The sequence below is a fragment of the Lutjanus erythropterus genome, chromosome 9 (genome assembly GCF_056507025.1).
Source record: "Lutjanus erythropterus isolate fLutEry1 chromosome 9, fLutEry1.hap2, whole genome shotgun sequence".
Lineage (NCBI taxonomy): Eukaryota > Metazoa > Chordata > Actinopteri > Lutjaniformes > Lutjanidae > Lutjanus > Lutjanus erythropterus.
Window position 1 is genome coordinate 9,160,314 of NC_139325.1, and position 25,315 is coordinate 9,185,628.

The following is a 25,315-nucleotide window of genomic DNA, read 5'->3' on the forward strand; positions in this document are numbered from 1 at the left end:
ACAGAGCAGTGAATGAACCTTTTATCAGTTTAGGCAGGTAGCATCTTATTCATTAGACTTTGTGACTCTGCAAATGATAAGTGCGCATAGTGCTGATTATTTTCGGCATGAACTGTACTGTTTTGATCTCAAAGCTCTCACAGTAATGCTCAGTTCACTGTTTACTGTTTAAGTTCATTGTACAGGCTAATGTGAGTGTCGTCACTGGCGGAGCTTACATAACAGCACATGGAGACCACAGGTCCCTTTTCTTATCACAGTGCATACAGAACATATCACACCGCTGAACTTATGATGAAAAACAACATATGGAACTAAAATGAGTCATTTGGACAAACAGTGCCTCATATACTGTACTTATTTGAACATCTGCTTTGATTCACAAAATAAGAGCATGACACTTTGTAGCAGCACAAAGGTTAATGAAATATACTAAAATAATATGTTCCTCAACTTCCCTTTTGCAGTGTAAAGGGAGGACAAAACTGACAGATTATTTTTACCTCTACAGCATCGTGCCTGGTATATGAGTTTTCTGTGACACCTGAACAGTGTAAACTGTGACTGCTATAATTTCCTGACACAATCCAGATTTGATTTGATTATGTAAACCATCGTAATATCCCACCTTTTGAAAATTAACATTTACTGGTCCTTAGAAACCACTTGCTTCACAACTGTTCAGGGACTTTATTATTTGGTAAAATAATTGCATTCAGCTAATATTACTGTATAAATGTCTTGACTAAAAATAAGATTATTATTGAACATTTATTCATTTGGAGTTATTTCAAATCATGTGTTAACAGTTCAGAAAAGATTTAATTGTGCTTTAGCACACTGACCCTGAAACTTTTAATGTTTGACATCTCTGTAATAGCAGAGGATTTTGAGGGTAATTGGTTTGTTATTTACTGTGCGGAGGAGACACAACACTTGCATGAACATCCTTACCAAACCTGAATGAGTAATAGAAGACAGAATGCCTTTATTTATTGTTAAGCTATATCCCTTCTCATGTGTGTTGTCCCAGAAAAGCAGAATATGCAGTGACTCACATGTGGTGAAAAGTGAGTATATTATAGATTTATACTGTAGCTGTCATGAAGGAGTTGGAGTGGATCACACAGATAAAAGGAGTCAGCATGTTAAAAGCAGGACAAATCCAGCTCACTTTCAGTTAAGGATGAATTGGAATTTTGTAGCTGAATTGAATGTCTCTTCAGAATGTATTTGTAAATTTAATCACATTAAAGGGATAGTCCACCCAAAAATTAAAATTCAGTCATTATCTAATCACCCTCACACCAACCAAAGGTTGGTTTTAATCGCTGGAGTTTCACTGAAAAACAGTGTTGTAGAATCTCCAAAACAATGTACAGTAAGTGAATGATGACAAGTTTTCAAAGGGAAAAAACCCAAAAAAACCTAAAATGCCTCCATACTGCTTGTCTGATGTAATCCAAGTCTCCTAAAGCCCCTACATTCCGTTCACTTGCGCACGCACACACCATCACACCACACACACCCACTTCAGATGGTGTGCACATGCACATGAACGTTTCTCCAAGCTAAGGATTTAGGTTAAAAACATGGTGTCAATGATGTCTTTCAACTCTAATTGGCATGTTTGGGCTTTAGGAGACTTGGATCACACCAGACAAACAGTATGGAGGGATTTTAAGTTGTTTTTTTCGTTGTTTATTTCATTTGAGAACAGGTCACCATTCACTTGTTAAGGACATTCTGTAATGCTGTTTTCCTGTGAAAATCCAGCAGTGTTTTGTGGACTGAAAAGCTAAACCCAACCTTCAATCGGCATGAGGGATAGTAGATAATGACTGACCTCCTCTTTTTTGGATGGACTATCCCATTAATGACAGTTTCCAGTGACTTAACTGAAAGTGACTGGTTGACAGTGTAGGTATGAGGGTTGTGGTGTTACACAAAGAAAATGACATGTCGAGGAGGAGTTTGAGGAATGTGGGAAGGTTGACAGGTTGCAGGTGCAGAGCGACACTGTAGGACTCAGTCATGTGAACGACAGATAGACAGACAAAATACTGATGCAACATCCCAGCACTGAGCAGCACAGACAAACAGTAAAGCAACACAGACTGCAGCCCCAATAAAACCACACCGCACTGTCTCAGGATTTATTTTTAGATCTTCTTTTAGCTTTAATCTGTACCTGAAAATGCAGTGCAGAAGTACTATACCTGCATACCTTTCAGTGGAGCTGCTCACATTTCTGCCATGTGCTTGTGCCTGCTACACGTGTTTTTTAAATTAGACTGTACACACTGCTGCAGAGTTAATCACATACAGTATAAGAGGGTAAAGCTTTTATCTGAATGTGTTTTCTCTCAAGTCTGAGCAGACACTGAGCAGTTCTAATGTGGGTAAGAAGCACTAACTTGGATCCTGCTGTGAAAGTGATTTGATAGTGAAGACATCTAATTAAGAGAGTAAGCTAAGCTTTTATCCTGCTGTGGGACTCTGAATCAATTTGTTCTTGAATTTGCTCTTGACATACTTCTTACACCTGCTACTCACTCTGCAGAAATGAAACTATACTCTCACTTGGCCACAATAAAACAGTGCCGTGTAAATTTGGTCAAAACATGTAAAAATCAAAGCAGTATGCATGCATCAACTTAAAAAAAAAAAAAAGCCATACATGCATTTCATCATGTATGCATGAGTCAAAATGAAATGCAGTTTTTTCATGCTGCATGGTGAAAAATAAATACCTAATAAAATCTCTGAGCTAAATTATATTCTTCAGAGCAGCACACAAGGCAAACGTATCCATAATGGAATTAGAGAGCTGCTTGGTAACAAGAGAATGATAGGATAAACCAAAATATAGTTACTTTAGTTTGCCTTTAAGGTGCCAAAGAGAAACATGTGAACTCACTACAGTCTGCAAACTGTGCAGGTTTTAAGCTTTATTCCCTGTTTGAGATTGTTACTGTCACACTCCACTATTGTAGGAATATTTTTTTTATTCTTACCCACTTGAACCAAATGGTATGCTGCCATGCAGATATGTGGGTTTGGTTTTACACACTGAGGTTCTGAGACATCCATCTCTGAGGTGAATGGCATGTTGATTCCCCTCCATTAAGCCATACTGTATGCTTATCTATCATTTCATTTTCAAAAAATAGATTTCAAAATAAGCAGCATATCAAGTTAGTCAGAATAATGCAAAGACCTCAGTGTCAACAGTTTCTAACCAAAGTTGGAAAATAGTCTTAAAATCTGTTGACAGTGAGGTCTGTGGATTAATTTGAGTAACCAGGACATTGTTTGTATAAAGAAACATTGTATTTTTGTCAAAATTTAATTTGGAAAAGGGATGTGGACAAAGTTCCTATAATAAACTACTTTTTTTTTTTTTTTTTTTAATCAAATTTCATGCCTGCCTTCACCATGGGGTGATTAAACAGAGGCAATTCCATACTCCTAATCAATTTATTAACATGCTACGTATATACATACTAGGCCTGCACAAGTAATGGAAATATTATCAAAATCACAATATGGCCATGTGCAATGTCCAAATCACAGAATCTGAATTTTTTTGATGAAGGAAAACATTTGACAAAACAGTATTTTAAAGAAGTACTGTGATGCTGAAGAGATGCTCTGGCCTACATATCTTGTTGTAAAAAAAAAACAAGATGTAAGAAAATGCCAACAAATATAACATCATTCTGATTTTAATTCTTTTTCCAGTGAAAATGAAAATTGATATGTAAAAAATTATGTAGCCTTAAGATACTCTGTACTGAGTCTGTACTGTATTATTGCAGAAGATATCATAAAATCTCGGCAAATGAAACTGAACCCATCTGCATGGCAACATAAATAAAATGTTCTTTCCCCTTTGTGATTTGTGTGAAGTGTTACTGCATCCTGCCACTTGCTGTACTGTTTCTGGATCCATCTTATCTACTGCTTCAGTGTGAACAGGCTGCATGAGTTACCAAACTGTTATCATCTCTCTACAATTATCAGGGAGTAATGCTACTCAACTTTGGTGTTGGTGAGGGTTAACAGGGCAGTTACATAATTATCAAGAGGGTGGGTGGAGGATAGTCACCACACTCTGCCTTGCACATTGTCAAATAAAAGTGCAAAACTCAGTGGGTCACCAGGAGATCTTCATTACTGTTAGTAGGAGTACTGTTAGCAGTTAGAGGCTGCCACACATGTGTTACCTGAGGTCAGTCTCTGAGATACTCCTCTGGTGCAAGTCCTCTTCATTCTCCACCAAATCCTCCTGATGCTCCTTGTCTGTGTCTACCCCCGCCCCTGATCCCTTCCTCCCTCCCATGGATCTCCCCTCTTTACTAGCCTTTCTCCCTTCCTCTCCTCCTCCTCCTCCTCCTCCTCCCCCACCCGCCTCCTCCTCCTCTAGCACTTCTCCTAACTGCTCGTCCCCCTCCCGAGACTGGCTCCTTGATCGTAATTGGCTGAAGACGGAGACAGAAGCAAGAGAGCAGCACATGCAAAGCAGAAAGAAAACCAAACAAAGCATGAATATTGTCAACAACAAGAGAAAGAAAGACAAACACAGAGACAGAGTGCAGCCAAGATCAAAAGCAGACTGATTCAAAATAACAGAAAACAGAAAGCGCCATGCAAATGAATTTGTGTTTTGATTTGATATGAGACAACACCCAAAGAGATGCAATGTGTTTAATGTTTCAATGTGTGTTGCCAGATATGGACAAACTACCCCCACAGCTTGAATGAGCAGAGTTCAATCATTTGGTTCCAGATTCTTCTAAAACGGAGCCAAACCTGAACTCGTCGCAGTGAGAAAATGACACACAGCGCTGGGGGGGTGCATTTTCCTCCTCAAGTTTAACCAGGTGCAAACAATTTCAGCTGAAAACGTCTGGACGTGGCAACATATACGGAAAGACACGTTCACAGCTGAGGGGGATCTGTCCATTCCTGATAACAGCTCGATGAGTTTAAAGAGTAAGACAAAGTTCACTGTCCCCTGGTGTGGACATCAGCCTACCGGATCTTGCGGTTCCCTTGCGGCCTTTCTGATTGGACAGACATGTAGCTCGTGCTGCTGAACCGAGAGGCACTACTGGTTCTCGACACAGCGGACACGTCGCTTACATCACTGTCCGATGACTTGGCCGACAGGTTATCTGAGCCCCGTGGATCTCTGCCTGAGCGCTACAGAGGGAACAAAAAACAATACACAAATGGTTATTTTTATGACTCGCACTTACAAGACAAAAAATATTGACCTTTGTAATCTTTTTATCAAACAGAAGCCCATGCTCTCCTCAAATGTTAAGCGGTTACTGATGCTGTACTTGCGAAAGAGAGACAGTCATTTAAATAAGAAACTAATATAAACTTTAAGAAGTTACAAAAGAGAGTGAACTTCAAGAGCAAACAAAACACTGCTTGCATGCCTGTAGCTTTTTAAGGACAACCAGTCTTGAACAAGATGAGTTGTGCTGTAGAAGTGAATACTGTAGACTTATTAGTTAAGCTCTCAGAGAAGCAGAGACAGAAAGAGCAGGGATGATGTTGTTACATAAGGTGTATTAGGTGAGCTTTTTGAAAGGTCAGAATTTATTTCAGTCAAATACATCAAAGAGACACTCAAGTAGTAAAAAAAAATATATAAGGCTGAGAGTTCAATCTTTTAAGTTTTCACGGTGTGAGATGTGCATTTGGAAAAGACAGTCCTGTCTGAAATGCTAACTTCACTGTCAGAATCAATCGACAACTTCTATTCAGCATCTATCAAGTTGTGATTATCGCTGCTGATGAGAAGGTTTTGACAGGCCTGGCTCTTTCTGACAATGATTACATCGCTTATTACATAAACAGAAACAAAACTGAGAATGACCAGGTCTGTAGAATTTTTATGTGGTGTGACACTTATTTGAGATACTTGTAATTTTCTTTAGTATTTTTATTTGATACTACTTTATACTTTTCAGAGGACAACACTGTATTTTTCACTCCACTCCACTCCACTCTATTACATCTGAAAGCAGTAGTTATTAGTTATTTTGCAGATTATTATCTAAAAAAAAAGATGCATCTTTATACCTTGAAATGTCTATCAGCATGGCCATACTAAATTGAAAAGTTGTCCCTATCAAAAAATTGTTCCCAAGGTCCTGTTGCCCCCTCCTTCATTATATTAAAGAATATCCAGTAGCCATGGATTTATGGCCCCAGGGTTTCTGTTTGTCATTTAGTTTGAGGCAGCTTTTTTTAGGCGGTTAAAAAAAGTTTTGCACCTCATCCTGTCCACAGCAGTACATTGCTTAGCTTCTTATAGTAGGACTCCTGCTGCTTCTCCAAAACTGGAGGTGTGCCGACCACCATCTACTGTAGGTAATACACTGATTATGGATAGGCACCTCATTCAACCCCACTTCAAAAAACCCAAACTATCCCTTTAAGTAAAGGATTTGATTACAGCTCTGGAGGCCAGCCGGTAGCGCATCATGTAACAAACTGTCCACATTTAGTTCAAAGATTTGTACTAAACTAATACTGAGGCTTCCTTGGAAGTTTAACTCAGATGACAATCTTGGCATCTTACTGGTTCAAGAATATTTGTAAAACTGGTTGTGTACAGTATAAAATATCCTGTGTGTATTTTTCGATGGAATGTTTACTGTAAGAGAAGCTGGACTGATTGTTGAAGTAACTGTTAAGTATTACACTATGGTTTACGAGCAAGTGCCCAGAAGACTTGTTTAATAATAGCAAGAGCAGTGTCTCGTCAATGGCACTTCCAAGGATGTTCAGTGTTTAACAGACAATGACAACTCACAATTTAATCTGCTTTTTATAGACAAACACGTTGGCTGCTTTTAATGTCATAGTTTTCATACCACAGACTTAAAAGGAGAGCTGGACAGAGAGCCTTTGTCTTGGCCCAGAGTGCAATGAGACACCAGGCTGAGGCAGAGCTCTCTAAACATGTTCAGGACCTCTCCAGAGCAAAGTAGTAAACACTTGAGTCTGCACAATCTCACTGTCAAATTCCTTGAATTAACAACAAAAAACTTAAACGGACAGGATGCCAATAATGTTTACATCCTATGCTGTCACAATATGGTGATATGGCTGGTGAGTGTACTTTTGTAAAAACTAATCACAACAAGTTCTGTGGATTATCTTGAGTAACCAGGTCATGATTTCTGGTATGAGACTTTGCTGTTCAGTTTTTAAAATGTATAAAAAGTTCAGTGCCATATAGCTCCATTATATTCAAAAGAAGGCAGACATCTCTATGTCTCCCACATTTGGCAGCTCACACCAAAACTATATAGATAAACAGTGCTAAAAATAAGAGGAAAAATATGTATTTTTAATTTTTCAAATGACAGAGAAAACACTTATCCATTATAATACTAATTTTTCTCTGTAATAAAAATATTTCTCAACAAAAGCTGTTGAAAGTTACTTCTGGGAATCACTTTGAGTTACTAAGAAATTGTTTCTGGGAAGGCATGTTGCTGCTGAGTTGTATTTCATCACTGAAATGTTAAAGCAAAAAGTATCTGAAAGGCTCAATACCACTAAGGGTATGTGGAGATACAATTAGGTTTCTGTGATTTGGGGAACAAGTGAATTTAACTCAGTGTTTTCCAACCTTTGAACCGAGTTGAGTGTTTACCTGTTTTGGTATGTCTGTGTGACTGTCTGTGGGTATACAGTAGGTACACTGTGCAAACACTGATGCACATGCGCAGTATGATGTTGATATGTGCATGTGTACATGCTTGACTGCTTGCAAAGTGTGCCATATGGCTGATGCACAGTGCAACCATGCAAACAGTGTACTGTGGGCACATGTTTTTACTGTGGATCTGGAGTACTGAAGCATACATCCAACATATCTGGACATGTTTTTACCTTGTGGTAGTCCTGCTCCAGTCTGGAATCGGAGCCCGCTCCCTGTTTGTACTTGTTCATCTTCAGTTTCATCAGCCTGGTCCTCTCCTCCATATCCATACCTAAGCACAGAGATGGCAGACTGTCAGATGGTGGCTGACACAGTGAGGAAGGCCTGATGGAGGGACATACTGTTGTGGTGAGAGACAAGCTTCTGCTGAGCTATGAGCCATGAGCTATGACGAGGACAGATCTAATGGGAAAAAGCTGAATGGTTGGCTGTATTAACAAACAAACACACAAAAACACAAACAGAAAATACTGACTGTTAAAGGTAAGCTGCAGAACCAATAAAACAGCTACATTTGTGACCAGCTGTCACAATTCCAGGCTCATTTAACTTATTGAGCTATAGACATTTTGGGCCAACATGTTCTCTTTAATTGACTGAATCATAATCAAATAGTGCAATTAATTGATTCCAACTACATAGTATAGAAGCTTTGGACACTAATACTACAATAAACAAATGTACATCCTCCAACACTGCTTGGGACCCATGTTGGGACACATTTTGCATGAGATTCTAGATAAATGCCAATCCTCTGACAGCAAATGAAATTCCTTAGTGATAGGACTAATTGGCAAAACCATTCTTCTCAGCTCAATGTGAAAGGCTTGCGAAATCCACTTTTTTAACCTCTTTCAGTGCTTTGTAAAATCATCACATCATCCTGTTTGCCCCTCTCATCTCCTCCTAAATTCAATTTAAGCACTGCGTTTTGTTTCATATTGCTGCAAGTGCAATTTGCATTATACAAACATCACGCCATAATCAATACACAAGCTTTACCTTGCTCTGTGGAGGTAATAATGCCAGTGTATAAGAACTAAGCACATTTTATGTAGCTAAAAAGAAAATAAAACACCAAAATAAGACCTGACAATGAATGTTTTATGCTTGAATTGCTACATGTTCTTCTCTGCAAAATCACTTTTCAGTCACCACAGAATGACTTTCCTGCTGTACCTGCATCTCCATTCTCTCCACTTGCTCTCTGTCTCTACTTTTGTGTCATATGAAAGCAATGATAAAGTGAAGGTGAATGCACACGTACAAGTGCCATGCGCACATACAGTATACATATAGCCTCTCATACACACATACACACACACACACACACACACACACACACACACACACACACACACACACACACACATAGACAAAGAAAAGCAGTACAAGCTGAGAGCAAATGAATGACTGCACAGGTGAGGCAAAGTGAATTTTTCTCATTACAATGGAGTTTATTCTCTGCCTCTCTTGGCTAATTGGTTCACATACTGCATCGCTTAAGTAACATCTCACAGCCTACACACATCTAAGTCTTTGATTTTCTCGTAATTACAGGGAAGGGGTAATTTCATGTCAGTAGAATCGAGACAACTACTGGTTATGTCAATCCTTATCAACGAGTGTTTCCTTGACCTAAATAACTTTCCTTGATCAACTTCTGTAGCCATGATACTTTTAAAGGTAGAGTGTAGTCAGAAAGTATTAGTGTTAGTATACAGTGTTTGTTTTGATGACTTTGTCTTCTCGTCCATTGGTTCTGAAATGAAATAATGGCTGTGAGGTTAGAGAGGTCCAACACGACATCATAAATTTAAAGGTACAATTTGATATTTTGGGAAATATGCTTTTTCATTTTCTTGCTAGAAGTTTGATAGGAAGATTGATTGATCATGACCTTACAGTAAAAAAATCATGTTTTGTTTTGACAGGTATTAGGATTGTTATATGTTTCACAAAAACATGTTTTCTTCAATCTGATTTGTAGGTCAGGGCATCTTTGTAGCACTACACTACTTCATCGTAATGCTGTTTTGTCACATATTTTTCCTTTATCAAAAAATTGCAGCTTCTGGATTTGGATATTGCACTTGACCATATTGTGATTTCAATAATTCTTCAATTAATTGTGCAGCCCTACATATAGGTGCAGTCTAGCTGGAGTCAGCAGCCTTTTAGCTTAACATAAAAACTTGAAACAAGGGGAAACAGCCAGCCTGGCTTTGCCTAATATAAGACTCAGTTGTCAACTTGTTACACTCCATTTCCATCTTCAGTCAGCCTGGTGGAGTGGGTGGATTTGAAGGTCTGGATCCAGGCTAAGCTTGGTTCTGTGCAAAGATAACAAAATCTGCCTAGAGGGACAAAAATGTTGGCAAAATAAAGAGTAGTGACTTTTGCACCGTGGCTATGAATGTGCAACTATTTTCTTACACAACAAAATCTGCCTACCAGCATCTGTAGCATCTGTAGAGTTCACTAATTAACATCTCATATCTCTTTTTTATATATTTTCAGAATTCCTGGAGTCTCCGCTGGTCGCCTGGCAACCTCATAGTGACCATAAGACTAAAAGAAACATCCTAAAATGGAGAGACTATGTATAAAATTGACTTTGAGCCCTGAATGCCAGCTCTTCAACCTCATAGTCATTGTATCAGGTCAAAGTAAACATATTCATAGTTATATTATATTGTTATTCTATTAATATATTCTTTTTGGCATTTTCTGTCAAGCAAGTTATAGAGATTTTTTTACTGGTTACAGAGATCGTAATCAAAATAAGTAGAATTCTGCAGTCATACACTGACAGCAAGTTTTTTTCTAGGTAGAAAATAACACAGTGTCTCATGTCAAGACCAGTGGCATGACCATGAGCATGCTTATATGAACTGTAAGCATACACACTCTGTCTGCAGCAAACAAAAAGAGAGCGAAATGACAAAGAAGCCGGAAGCGTCGTCTACAGAACAATTGAGCGCAAACAGCAGAAGAGAATGGAGGTGAGCGAAGTAGGAAAAGAAAAGATGATCAAGATGAGGGGAGGTGGGTGGGGGAGGGCAAGCCAGGAAGACATACAGAGTGAATAAAAGTAGGAAGAAGAAGAAGAAGAAGAGGAGGCTGAGTCAGAAGAGAGAGAGAGAAGGTATAGAAGAAGAAGGGACAGACCTGAGTTCGTCCAACTTGGTGAGTCCGTGTCTTCTGGGATCACATCACAGAATGGACAGACACAGACAGAGGAGAGGAAGATGGATGTGAGAGGATGCACGGAGGGTAAGGGGGGGGACGGAGGAGAACAGGAAGGAAAGAGGGAGGGCCACGCCATCGCCGAGATCGCCGAGTATGCCAGATTTGGAGGGTCAGAGTGAGGAGGGAGAGGATGGTGGGGGGGAGGACACACAACACGACAACAATACGACACGAAAATGACAAAACAACGAGCACAGAACACACAAACAAAATCATAGAGTACACCAAGAACACACAAACTCCACCATGGGCACAGTGAGAAGTCAAAATAGAGCAAAAGGGTGCGAGGCCAGGAGAGGCTGAGGTAGAGGCTAAGAGTTTAGTTATTAGAAATAAGAAAGGCGGGGAAAGGTTGGGAAGGTGAGGTTCTGTGCTTTAAAGGAAAAAGAGCTGAAACAGTAAAGAGATGTTAATGTCCCAAACAAGAGAGAAACTCGAGACCTCTGAGAGTAGGCGGGGAGAGGGGGAATAGGAGAGGAAAGGAGGGTAAAAGGAGAAGTGAATGTCACTTGAGTCTGCATGGGGCAACTGTGGGGGAGACAGCCTGGAAAAATAACGGAAAAGAAAGGAAAAAAAACACAAAACAACACAAACTGAAAGCACAGAGCAGCGAGCACACAAAAGAGAGAGCCGACTACCTCACAAAGTTTCAGCAAGAAACGTGAAAATTAACATCAATGTAACCTGAGTAGAGCGCAAGAGTGCACATTCAAATGCATACACGCACACACACAGACGTCTGCTACAGTATCTCTCTGAAAGGTTATGCAACAACAAGATCAACTTGCTTTCAGGCATCGCTGTTGCTTCCGATTACATATTTTCCCCATCTTCATATTATTCATGTCCTTCTTCCCTTTCACTCAGCCTGCTGAGACCCTGGAATACTCTGAGGAGGATTTTGTTTCCCTTCTTTTTCTTTCCAAAGATGAATCAATCAATCAAGAAACCTCCATGTGTGTTTTGATCCTGGGTAAGCAGCCACCCGTAGACCCACGTGACCTCAGCTCGTGGGTTCAACACTGAGGTCGATTTGTAATCAGCACTGTGTGTACTGTAACCCTTTCCTCAGAGTCAGGCTGTGGCCTCTGCCCAACACTCCGTTCTCCAACCTTCCTGTCTAATCTCTGTCCTGGAGTCTGAACCTGACAAAAACCAACAGTGACAGCCAGGGGGGGGCAAAAGAAGCCCCACTCCGATCAGACCTAATTTTCATACCCCCTTACACAGAATTTGCATTTAGCTCAATTAGTACTCCATTAGGGTGAATAATGAAGTGTCACATGAATAAAAAGACAATGTGAGACATCTGCCTCACCAGCTTTCATCTCTTTGTGGCAGCTAACATCATCTCATTAGAGAGTCAAATGATAATCAAGACAGCAAGTGATTTTTTTTCCTCCTTACTTGAACTGCATCATGTAGGTCATCAGGATAAGAGAGTGATATATTAAGACAGAGAAAACTAGAACAAATCAGTGTGGAAAAGACTCTTGTGGTCTGTGGGTTAATACTGTATGCAATTAACATTTTATATTTAACCCAGCAGCCTCTGGATGACAACTTATTCCAAGACTACAGACCGCAGCTGCAGACGCAGCAGCAAGTTGGCAATGAGCAGGTCAAACAAACTTCCAAAACAATTAAGCTTTCACTCTATGGGGTTACCTAAATTTCCACAACAGTAAATGCCAGCTTTCATGGTAATAAATTCTAAAAAAACAAACAAAAAAAAAAAACTGTGAATAAAGTGAGTGCCAAATAGCAGAAGAAAGAAAAGAAGTGCAATAAGTGTATTCTGATAAGGGGCCTTTTTTTTTCCTTATCTCCCAGGATTTTACCAAATAACTGGCTGTTATGTTTCACAACATTATTTTTCTATGTCTGCCTGTTCTGTTGGGTTGCAGGTGAACAGCTGACCAGCCCAATTTGCTCATTTGCTCACCTGCTCCAGGGTTTAAAAGCCTCTCCTCCACCCAGCAGTTCTCTCTTTCCTGGATTCCACCCTCCTATTTTGTTTGTCTTTACCTTAATTTCGTTTTACTCATGTAAGCTCCTGCACGTTTCTGCCCTTCTTTGACAAAATAGAGGCTCGTCTGGGAGGCAAACCCATTTCAAGATAAAATCCTAGTTACTAGTCATAACTTAAATGTTTCTTATCAATTTCTCCTTTTGCATGACTAAAATAAAGTAATATGTAGGACCCAGTAAACATGACGACAAAAAAAAATGGAGCTCATCGTCTGATGACCTGATATAAAGACATGATTCATGGGATTTATCACACTAGTACATGACACAGTCAATCTAACACTGTTTATGAGTAAAAATGTTGAATAACTGTGCCTCTTGCAGAAAACAAGTTGGAAAACTCAGTCTGAGGCATTTTGATCTGTTGTAGGCCTAGAGATGCTGTTGTTGTTGGTGTGTGTAGTCGTTGTGGAGCGCAGAATAAATGACCGGTATGGGAAAGCAGTAACCAATAGCTGGTAGCATGGTGTGTGACTAGAACTCCCCCATTTTACAAGATAACTGTTCAAGAGCTCCCAGTGTGAAAGTAACATGAATGTGGTCAAGCAAGAGAAGAGGATCATGCTCAGTCAGCTTTTTCACAATACATAAAGGTTGAAAAAATATGCAGAGACAAGAGAACAATAGAGAAGAGGGGAGGTTTAAAGGGAGACTGAAAAATAAAGAGGATGAGAGAGGGACTGAGAGAGTCAGAGACTGACTGATGACCACACTCGCTGAAGGTTCATTACAGCTTGAATCTCAGGCAGTGGCAGTCAGGGGCTTTACGGTCATGTTTGATCCACTGGGCCTTGTTAGCTCTCAACACCAGGCTACATGTTACATGCAGCTCTATAGCACATTTATCGGTGAAAAACAGGGTGGAAGGTGCGGAGTCAAAGCCTTTAATGCCACTGTGTCACACTGTAACAAAATGAATGTGAAATAATAAATAAAACTGTAAATATGCATCAGTAGTTGCAGACACATAACTACTGTTTTTCTTCTGACTTTGTTTAATATTTAATAATGTTATTGTTTATAATAAATCATTTCAAGTCTATCAAACAAGTCACAGCACATCAAAGCCTGTAGGCATAACATAACAGCAAGCGACACACCAGGTAAATATAAATGAGGCTTAATTCAGAGGGAGGCGAAGATGTGTTTCCATGGAAGCGTATTAAGCAAATACAGCACCTCAAGACACCGTGGTGTCATTACCTTAGCAACAACATTTCATGTTATCCTGAAATACATCCATGGAGGACAGCATCTCATCAAACTACATTTGATTTACATACAACACTTTGCCAGCCAAGACACTTTTATGCTGTTATATAATAACAAATTTGCATGTTTTGGAGGATGAAATGTGCCAATATCAGTTTTCAGAGGTCAGAGTGACTACAGAACATCAGCTCCATGCTGCACTGCAAAACCACACCAAGGAGGGAGAGACAGACAACAGCAGGACGCCATCCAGAGGCTAACCTGGGAAACAATCCTGCTGGCCCATACAAAATATATAAGGCTAGCTCTCCTTGCATTATCTTCTTTTTCTAACATCCAGCTTCTACTGTACATCATCCACGTCTGATGTTGGTGAAGCTGTAATCCAGCTGATAAGAGTCCACACAAACCATGAAGGACAGCACAGAAGTATACTTCAAGGACAGATCACTTTGGTAGAATACTGTTTAGACTTTGAAGGTGCAAACTTTCATATGAATCCATGAATAAATAAAAAACGGCTGTCTTTTCTTGCTGTATAGTAAACACTGTTCATATGAAGAATTTCATTCTGACATTAGAAATCTGGTGATGAAAATTCATTTTATAGAAGAGTCTCAATAAATTATGTTAGCAGACATTTTAGAAAACATTGCCTGAATGTTATGCTTAAATTAGTCTAAAAATGTCCTTATTTTTTTAGCATAACATAGGTATGTTGGACATGAACATGAATAACTGTGGTTTGCTTAGTTGATTCAACACATTTAACAATTATAGTAATACATGAGTGAACTAGATTCGGTGCTCAAGAACAAATGGTGAATGATGGACACACTATTGGCTGACTGAGTCCTCACAGTTATGGTACAGTACTTTGGCCATGACATAGATTCAATTCATAGAGCCTCAACAACATCTATGTAGGAGCATTTCTTTGGGTGTCCACTGACACATTCTCAAATAAGTGGTTTATTTTTAATACACACTTTTGTATTGGTTAAGTCATGACAAGGCTCCACCTCATCGCCATGATACACCAACTGCACAGTCAGGTGGTAGCATACCATGTTGCACCTCTTTTTGTTTTGACAGATTACAACAACTTGCTTACTATTCATGGACTCATGTAGTTGATTGTGAAAAAAAGTCTATCAAAGTGAAAAGTGTCAGAAATACACACAAAGACCAACCAACCTGTGTCAGTGAGGGAGGGGTGTGGCTGTGTCCCTCCATCAGATAAAGAGCCATTCAGCCCTCGCTGCTGGTCCTCCCATTTCACTTCTACAGCAAGACGCACACACATACATATACAATATACAGACACACACACTGGTTTGCACACTACAGTAATCTAAGGGACCTTGAATCATCAAGGGAACTTAAAATAGTTACTGAAAACATTATTATATCTTTTGCAGTGATAATGAAGACCAGTGGTAAGAATTTGTAAGAAAGAAAGGACCTCTTTGCCGCTTCAGCACTGAAATCATGGACAGCTCCTCATCAAAGATAATGAACTTTGCTCCATCTGCTGGCCAACGGAGGTAACTGTCTATGAGTCTCCAAAAAAATAAGAGATTGTACTCTGCAGTACTTCTACAGCATAGAAATGCACAGAATTCAAGAAATAATCACCTTAAATATTATTTATTTAGATGCAATTTATGTTTTTCATTTATCTATTAGAAAATTGCTAAGAGCCACCCTGAACATGAGTTATGTATGACTGAGACTGCGCTTCTTAAGGGAGTACTGTACAAGATGTGTGTGTGTATTCAATAATACATATCTCATTAAAATGATTGGCATTTCGCAATGGAAATGGAGAGCTCTGTCTTAACTGTTTTAACTTCTATCAGAGTAGAGGGTAGATTAGTGGTGTACTTGAGCCAGAGAAGGACAAAGCAGCAGAGATCACAATGACAGTACTCTGGACCTATTAACATCAGCTTCAGCTACATAAAACTCTCTAATTTCATCACTTCAAATCAACTCAGTAGGAATGAACCACACTCAGTCTATATAATATTTGAAATGTGGGTGAAGGGAAGTGTGCATAAAGGACTATATAGGCTAAACGTGCTGCAGCGAATAAGAAGGAAGACTCACTGAGAGAAGTAAAGTCATCACAGATGCTAGTGAACATCACACAGGAAGAACTTGTGTTGACTGAGAAAACCCACACAGCAAAGTCACACCATCACACTACTCAGAGGACTTGCCTTTCCTCCCATTTACCGGCAGGCTTTGGGGTTTTTCCTCACAGTCTGCTGCTAGTAGAGAGACAGATGATGGCCCATGAAATGATGGAGATCTGAAACCCTATACGGGTATTTAAGTCACATTAATATATGTGCTCAAACATAGAGTCACATACACTCACAGATCCACGCACAAACACACTGCTATCCCAAGATACTGAATACTAGTTAGCATATAAAAGCCACTACACAAAAATGATAGGAACTTTTGGTTAATAATACAATGCAATGCGTAATTTATTGCACCATGCATGTTATGCATGTTACTATACTCATACTAAAACATACAACTTTATTACAGCAGCATTTGGCCTACAAAACACACTGATTATAGACAGTTTAAAAACAGAATGTGTCTTTTTAGAAACCTTACACTGAGTGTTCACTGAGTCAGTCGGCACTACAGATATGGCAGTGTTGAGTAATAGCACCACACAGTCAAAGGACAGAATCACGCCACATAAACAGATGGGAAAGTAGGAAGTGGAAACTGTGGGGATCTCCAGTTTCTGCCAACAGTCTGGCCATTCATTCAAGCTTGTGGATGAATGTACTGTACATCAACCCATACTGTACATTAATCTCATCCAAAATAAAAACAAGATATGGTCCAAACTCCTACTGAAGCTTATTTACTTACTTTTTTTTAATTTAAATTGTTTTTATGAATTCTTTAACTCTTTGTGAACAGAGAAAGGAGTGAAAAGCATCACATATTTCAATACATTGCTTCAGGGTAGGTTTAAAGCCTGTTTCTGTAGTGATAAACACACCTGAGTGACCATTTTGAGGTTCAGCTGCCCCAAGCTCCTTCCCTGTTCCCTCTTAGGATATGCCACAAATAAACAAATAACAATACAGTTAGGTACGTTCAAGTATGAGGTATGACTAAACATCCAAGCACAGCAGCAATAAGACAACACAATAGCAGGTTTATCAACAGTGCAGCTTTTCTGTGTAATCAGCGAGGGGCAATAATATGGATCCACTCCATAAAAAAGCTACACACACACACACACGTACATTTGCATTACATAAGCTGAGTGCCATACGGCTCTGTGGGAGCTACAGCACAAGGTCAGATCAATACCCCCCCCACTGCCCACACACTGCCACTGGCCTGAAAGGTACTGTAGAGAGAGGAAGACGAACACAAAGAAAGAAGGAAGGAGAGAGAGAGAGAGAAGTTGGGAGGGATAGACTGCCTGACAAAAAGTAGAAAGAGAGACCGGTGCAGGAATCAAGAGGAAAAGGCAACACAAAGAAGTGACGAAGAAGTCCAGACAGAGAGAGAGCTTCAGAGTGATAAAAAGATGGCACAGATACAGAAGAAGGGCAGGACTGGGAGAGAGAGCAAACGAGAGAGTGATGAAGATGGAGAGAGAGTAAGAAAGAGAGAGGGTCTGTTTGGTGGCGGCACAGAAGACAAGGAAAGCCCTCATGGACTCTGACAATGATGAAAGAGTTCTGCGAGTGCTTTGACAAGTTCTCCAGAACTGCTTGAGCTTTTCGCCCTCTCTCTATCTTTGTCCCAGTCGTTCCCTCCAATCACTGCAAAGCTACAGTACAAGAGTCTTTGTTTTTCACTGTGTTTGATTCAAAGAGAAAAATAATCACTGCTTTCATCACGGTTCTTCTTATAGTACACGTCACAAGTCGCTACAACACATAACATTTGTTAAAGGAGTGCTGAGGAACAAATCAGACTTCAAATGTCACTTTGTAGTAGAGAAGAAGTTCAAACTATCATTCTTTAAGCCCTTTTCAAAGCCTTGAGTTTACCCTGTTCAGTAGATACAGACAGTAAAGCATTATATTAGCTTTGGTGAAGTATCTCAGCAGTCCAAATAGCTCAAATAACATCGAAACAGAGAGACTACATTTGAACACAACACTGGTACAATCATTAGTAGGATCCAGACAGGCCTAAAGGTAGTACAACACAACAGCACAGGACATCTAAACAGCTGCAACAGAGGGAGAGGTTCAATGAGGAGCACAGAGTACGCTCAGCCTCCAGTGAACCCAGCCATCCACCATTGCAGACAGGGTTTTGGCCTTCAGAGTGAGGTGCGGCTCAACCAGCCACACTCCCAGTCTGAAAGACTAAAACCCATACATTCAGGTACAGACCTTCACAAGGCTCTGTTCCTTCGTCTCCATCTTCTGAGAGAGAAATGGAAAAGGAACCGAGTAGAGATGTTATGGATGTAGGGCAAGAATAAACACCAATGAAGCATAAATCAACAGAGAAAAGTCCTTGCATATATGATGTGATCTGTAGCTTATACTGAGAGAATCCATCAGCAAATAAAATCCTTCTGTCTCAGTCAAAAGTGAAGCAACTGCTGTAAAACCAAAGCTTTTCCTCCGCCCCAGTCAGCTGGGCCACCAAATAAGAACTATATCATAATAAGATACTGAACAAAAACACACTATTGCACTAATATAAAGATGTCCTCACTCGAAAAAGACATGACTTTAAGTCTCTTCTCAGGCCATAACCCTGTAATTCAAATAGAAAACAACCAGGTGACTTACTTCTGTCTTTCCCCGTAGGTGGGAGCTGTGGGAGTTGCCGTCCTCGTCTACCGGACATGGGGGTACTGGTGGGACTGGTCTGGACTGATCCACTACGAGGATGCGCCCTACATGACAAAAAGTAGCGGACAGTGGGGGTGAGGCACAGATTTGGACGAGATCTGATGGTGGATGCAGGGCCTGGCCATGTCACACCCACATCACAGTGTGAGAAAAGAAAGGGGATTATCAAAAAAAGGGAAAGCTTTGATTGCAGAAAATAAAGCTCAACATAAAAAAGTAAAGCTACCTACTATAAAGGGAGTCTGAAACATTATTTAATCTATTTGTGTATAATAAGTTTAATAGTTTAGTGTTAGATCACATGTTTATTTATTTTGATGCTAGTCACTGTCAGGCTCAATGAACCTTTTTCACAGAAGCCATATTGTTATGACATAGCGGGGTAAATGCATGTGCTACCAATGATACTAACTGAGGTCTTGTTCCATTTAGTGTTGCAGAGTCTTTCCAGTGAGTCAACATGCACTATAGCAGCACTCTGACTCTGTTTCACCTGAATGGAACCTTAAAGGACCAGTGTGCAGGATCTAGTGGCATCTAATGGCGACTGGTAGGCTGCAACCAAATGAATATGTCTCGCCTCACGCTCCCCTTCGAAGCATATAGGTGAAAATACAGTGACAGGGAAACTCACAAAGATTACAAATGGTTCTATTAGAGCCACTGTTCTGGGCTACTGTAGAAACATGGCAGTTTAACATGGCAGCCTCTGTGGAAGAGGACCCGCACCCTCTGTAGATATAAATAATATAAAGGGCTCATTCCAAGGTAACAATAACAAAATGATTCTTATTTTCAGTTAATTATACACTAATGAAAACATACGTATGAATATTATATTTCACTTCTGTCATATTCTGCCAATAAATCCCTGTAAATCTGGCACATTGGTCCTTTAGTTAGTATCACTAGTGACACCTGTGTTTACTCTGCTATCTAAAGTCTAAACTGATGCAGTGAAAAAGGTCTACTGAAGATAATCAGTGACAGCAATGCACAATTGAGATAATTCAAAGGTAAGTCTTTTATGTGACAGTACTAATACTGATTTATATATCTTTATGTAAGCAGTTCACAGCCTCGCATTGTTTTACATAAGACAAATATTTTTGCATTTAGTTACTTTGTGAAATCCATTTCCTGAATATTTGATATCTGCAAAGTGTTTTGTATCTTCAAATATAAAACCAATGCACACAGCAATGATGTTTGGCACATGGCATGGGAGTGGAGGGACACATCAACTGTAGGGAACTGAGCTGCAATAAAAAATGCCAGGTGTGAATCGCATGTACAGTCGACTCATCAAGCTGCAAGGAGAGAAGAGTTCAATGCAGAAACAGCAGACCAGTGCGACCATGCGTTCAGACTGTCCCCAAAAGGCTGCAACTCAAAAGAACAAACAAAAACAGAATGCCATCACAGGGTAAACGGCATTGGTTGATGTTAGTAATGAAATCAAAGTAAAAATGTTGGCCCATCACTGCTATACTCACGCAAGCGTATGAGCAGTGTGTTCCAAATTAAAACGAGTCAGCACGCTAGTATCTACGGTGTCAGGACTGTCGTGCCTGGGACATGTGTAAAGAAAACACAGCACCGGTGCTTTTGGGGACAAAACACAAAGTGGCTAGGTGGGTGGTGGGGTAGTCGTGAGGGGGAAGTGGGTGAGGTGAAGTGAGGTGAGGTGAGGCAGGGAAGCAGGGTACTGGGAGGGTGGAAGGTGGGTGGCAGTGATGTGGTTTTTCTGGTTCATTCTGTGAGTTAGTCAGGCTCAGGGTGGGTGGGAGCTCATGGGACGGGGTCGGAACTGGTTTGGTTCTAAAAAGGTTCTAGTTATGCAAACGTGTAGCGGAGATAGACCTGCTCTGGGGGAAGAAATAATGTCATTGGCTGATTTAAACCTCAGTGGTTGAGTAAGAGATCTCACAAAGTAGCTGTCCTCTAGCTAGTAGCTAGACTTGTTAGCAAGATAAAAATATAAAAAATAATTCATTCATTCATTCTTTTGATTAAGTTTTGTTAGTATGAGAGGCAAAATCGTAAAAAATCTGCAGGCTACCTAACTTATCTAAATAGCCTAATATAAAGCTATTTGGGTAAGCTTGGTAGCTAACCTGGTAGCTATGCTAACTAACAAACATAGGTACTATAAGTTACCAGACCTCTATATGTCTATATTGCACATCCCCAGTTAGTAGCCTAATATTAACTTTAATGCTTTCACTTGGTTTTAGTCTAATAATGTTACTTAGCCAAAAACTGTGGTTTTGGGTCTAATTATTGATGTTTTAAGCTAATGTTTAAATTATCTCTCCCTCCAGAGTAGCTATGCCTCAGGGAAATGATTGCACAACTAAAACTGCAGTCTGCTTCTATGCTAAGCTGGTTAGCGTCTCCAATCTGGGTCACACCTCGTCAAGGCAGGTGAGGGGGGAGCAGACCTCCCAGATGGCAGAGACGGCATGGACCTCATGAGCGAAGAGTCGTGGGGGCGTTCAGTGGAGCGCGAGCGGGATGTGGGGCGCTCTATAGTGGGCCGTTGGTCTGCAGAGCGGGACCTGCTGTGATACTCGTGTCTATCCATGGCTCCATGGTTCCTACAGAGGTCATTGAGAGATAGGCAGGCACTCAGTGGGGCCCTGGCAGGGCAGGGACAGTATGCTGGCAGGGTGGACAGTATTGTGGGCAAAGAAATTCGCTGCAATCTCAAAACTCCTCCAAGGTGCATGCGTGTAAGTAACATACCTGTTTTTTGCACGTTTTAACCCATTTACTACATATCAGTAAATCACATACTTTGCATTATTTCTGGTCATATTTTCCCCACCTCCTAGCAGGTCTCTTGTCTCCATCAAACTCTGTATGTTATTGGCTTGACACTTGCTCAGAGCAGGCAGAATGAACATCATGTATGCTTTAGTTACAGTCTAATTTCATTAGCCTACACTTGCACTGTAATGCAGATGTAGATTTCTAAATTTATCTGCAGCTGACATGATATCCATTGTTATGGACTACAAGTCTCAACATCAGCTGATTTCCATCCTGTATTGAAATATATGTACATTAATGGTACATGCAGAATAAGAAAAACATATTCAAAATATATATATATAAACCACTATGGCCTGCTTTGAAAACTTGTCTGCCCTAATGTCAAGTATATATGATTTGTATAAATTTGCAGTAAATTGACTAAAACAAGCAAAAATACAGGTATGGCCCTTTAAAGTGAAAAAAAATTAATTATTCAGCAACTCTTAAAGAACAGTTGACAAACACTTTAATATTAAAACTCCACCTTTGCCTATCATTCTCCGTAAGTAGCTGAATTACTTAATTTTAAGGGTGGATGGTAGGGACAGACAGTTAAGTGGATCCTGTCTGGTTTATGGCTCCTGTAGTGAATTAACTGTGAAGTCTTCAGGTTGTGTAGAACTGGCAGGGACCATGTGGTGTCTCTCTATACGTGGTGGGTGAGTGTTCATTTGCAGTCTGTTTGAAGTAGAGTGAAATGTGAGGGGGAAAGTGAAGTGTATCTTGACATTGCATTTGGCTTGTTATATGTGTTATTTCCTGAAAAATGCCCAGCCATCACACAGTAAGTATTTTTGGCACAGTGAGGAAGTCTTGTTGATCTGAAGAGCTGGAGAAAAAAGCAAGTGAGGATTCACAACTAGGAAAATCACTGATAGTATAGAGAGAAAAGAAAAAAGCATTTTCATAAAACTGCATCACATTGCACACATCCAAAAAAGGTGAAATATTTTACTTAGCCGTAAGACATGAGGTGTCACAAGTAGGTTTAGAGCATGCACACTGGGAAATCACAAGCCCTATAGTTTCTGTGTTCAATATGACAATCTGTACTTAACTAAACATTATACCTTTTAAATTCTAAAGAGCAGAAGACATGTTGGTGTCTGCACAATACAAATACAAAGGATCAGCTTCTAATAAGGCTAATAGACACCAAAAGACTTCTTTAAATAATTTTAAATCATGATTTTGTCTAAAACTTTGGAGAATATGGAAGGAAAACTTCCTTCAGTCATTTCAGTCATTTGAATTTCAGTTCATAAGTCAATCTTGTCGTAGTCTTGTAGTGTCTGTAGCCTTTTACAGTATGAAAAATTGTCCAGTAGAGGAGATGTCCTTTTAGTCTCCAGCAGCAAAACAAAGGCTCATCAGTCTGTGACAAGCAGCCTTTAACATTCTTTATCTACAGTCATTCACAGTGATGGTCAACATAATCATTAGTGAGTTCCCATAGTGAGGTTGTTATTATGGCCAAGGATTGATGGCTAATGTGAAGGTTATGTCTGTTACAAATCAAACTTCTCATTAGGTGTAATTTGATAGATGTCACCATGACATACACATACTGTACTTTGGAATAGCAGTGCTCACTGGATTCAGACTGAGTCCAAAATATTAGTTTTCTGTGCTTGAAAAAGCTGCTGTTTTGATGCGTACATGCTGCAGGCTTTGGTCTCACTCAAGGTACACTCTTAAACAACAGAACCATGAAAAGCATTGTCTCGTGTTCTGGGGAGAAACTAAACCAAGACACTTGCCAAAGGGCTCAAACTCCACTAATGCCCCCCACTTTCTTTATTCTGTCCTTACTTCTGTTCAGTTTTCACTGTTGCTTTTACTTTACCTGGATGCAGACAGAAACACCTTTATCTGTATGAAGAGAGGAGAGAAATCTATTTTATTCCTCTGTGGATAACACTGAGATACTAGCTACTATCTGCTCTCTGTTGGTTCATATGAAAAGAAAGGGAGAGAACAGAAGACGGAGAGCTCTCGTTAAGGGCTATCTAGGCTATAGGCTGAGCCTGAAGCCGAGCCAAGCTGGGCCTCAGGGAAACTTTGTGACACTTTAATAAAGTCAGTCAGGCTCTCGGGCTGGGTTCTGAGGACTCATCACTTTTTTTCCTCCTGGAGAGGAGAGAAATGGCACAAACGTCACGTTATTCCTGACTGAAAGCCAGATGGCAGCAGGCGGAAGATTGAAGGCAGAGAAAAGTGGAGTCATTTACAGCATTTCTCTGGAGGAGGGGGGTGATGTGAGTTCTTTCTTTTTATTGGTGCACCAGAACGCTGGCGTGGGTCCTGAGGATGGATGGGTGTCAGCAGGCCTTTCTATGCGTGCTTGGAACGGCCCAGCAGCCCATAAGTGGCCAGACACAAGAAGGCAAAGGGCAAACACAGAATTTACAAAGCTACTGTGCAGCCCAGAGCAATGCATCAGAGATGCCATTGTGTAGGTGAGCAAAAAGCAGCTGCCAATAGCATGTAAAAGAGGACAACACTAAAAACCACACACACCACTGATCGACATAGTGCTGTTGGTATAATGTACATGGGTACATAAACAAGGACATCAACTGAGAAACAGTCAGGTGCTGGCCAGCACTTTACTCAACAACCAGTGTACATACAGCTGACATCAGCAACACACAGAGCTCTGAGCCTCAACCTATAGAGGCAGTTGTGTATTATTCTTTTACAGCAACAACTTCAGAGCAGTGATGACTCTTTAACAAAAACCGATATCAGACAGGATATCATTTTCGGTCATCACATGTACGATCACGCATAAATTAAAGACGGACGAGGGACAACTTGAGGAGACCACAAGATGGCGGATGCACAGATGCAGTGGCCGTGCATGTCAATACCTCTCATAGTCATAGTCGGAGGAGTAGGCGCCCTCAGAATAGGCACGGGCCATCCTAGTGGAACGCAGTAACCTGACTGCTTCCTCTCGGCAGATCGGGTACACGCGATGGTTGCGGCTGGTGAAAAAATATCACAACTTGTCAGCATTTAATTTTTTTCCCAGCTAAAGAGGGAGGTAACATAAAAAAGGACCTGCAAAGGAAGAAAAGGTGGAATACACTTGTGGATTCCCATAACAGACTCTGTCTGCTCTGAGCACAGACTTATTAAATCATTCCACAGATCCACAGAGCTTACATATAAACTGAAGGCTTACACAAAATGTCTGCAGGAGAACCCACCTCTTCTGGACAAAACTTCACAACCATACACCACTTATCCATCTTCAGTATTGCTATAGTCACTCTTGTGGTGAGCAAGATAAAAAGACAAATGAGGAATTAGTTCCTCTTAGAATCCTATGTGACATTTTTGGAGAGGAATGTTCATATGAGAATGACTG

At 40.3% G+C, this 25,315-nt stretch overlaps 1 protein-coding gene across 32 annotated transcripts in view; it reads right to left on the reverse strand.

Moving 5' to 3' along the window:
* The window catches only part of rims2a (regulating synaptic membrane exocytosis 2a), a 183,707-nt gene that overhangs the window by 30,454 nt on the left and 127,938 nt on the right, over positions 1-25,315 (reverse strand). For 14 of the 32 annotated variants that reach the window (XM_084726049.1, XM_084726046.1, XM_084726047.1 and 11 more), the window contains 6 exons: positions 21,534-21,719; positions 19,057-19,163; positions 18,649-18,681; positions 7,927-8,027; positions 5,042-5,208; positions 4,230-4,484 (listed from right to left, as the gene is read on the reverse strand). In XM_084726049.1, coding sequence (XP_084582175.1) covers positions 4,230-4,484; positions 5,042-5,208; positions 7,927-8,027; positions 18,649-18,681; positions 19,057-19,163; positions 21,534-21,719 — 849 coding nt within the window. Of the gene's footprint in view, positions 1-4,229; positions 4,485-5,041; positions 5,209-7,926; positions 8,028-18,648; positions 18,682-19,056; positions 19,164-21,533; positions 21,720-24,812; positions 24,930-25,315 lie in introns of all 32 variants that reach the window. The other 18 variants (XM_084726064.1, XM_084726063.1, XM_084726079.1 and 15 more) reach the window with 6 other exon arrangements.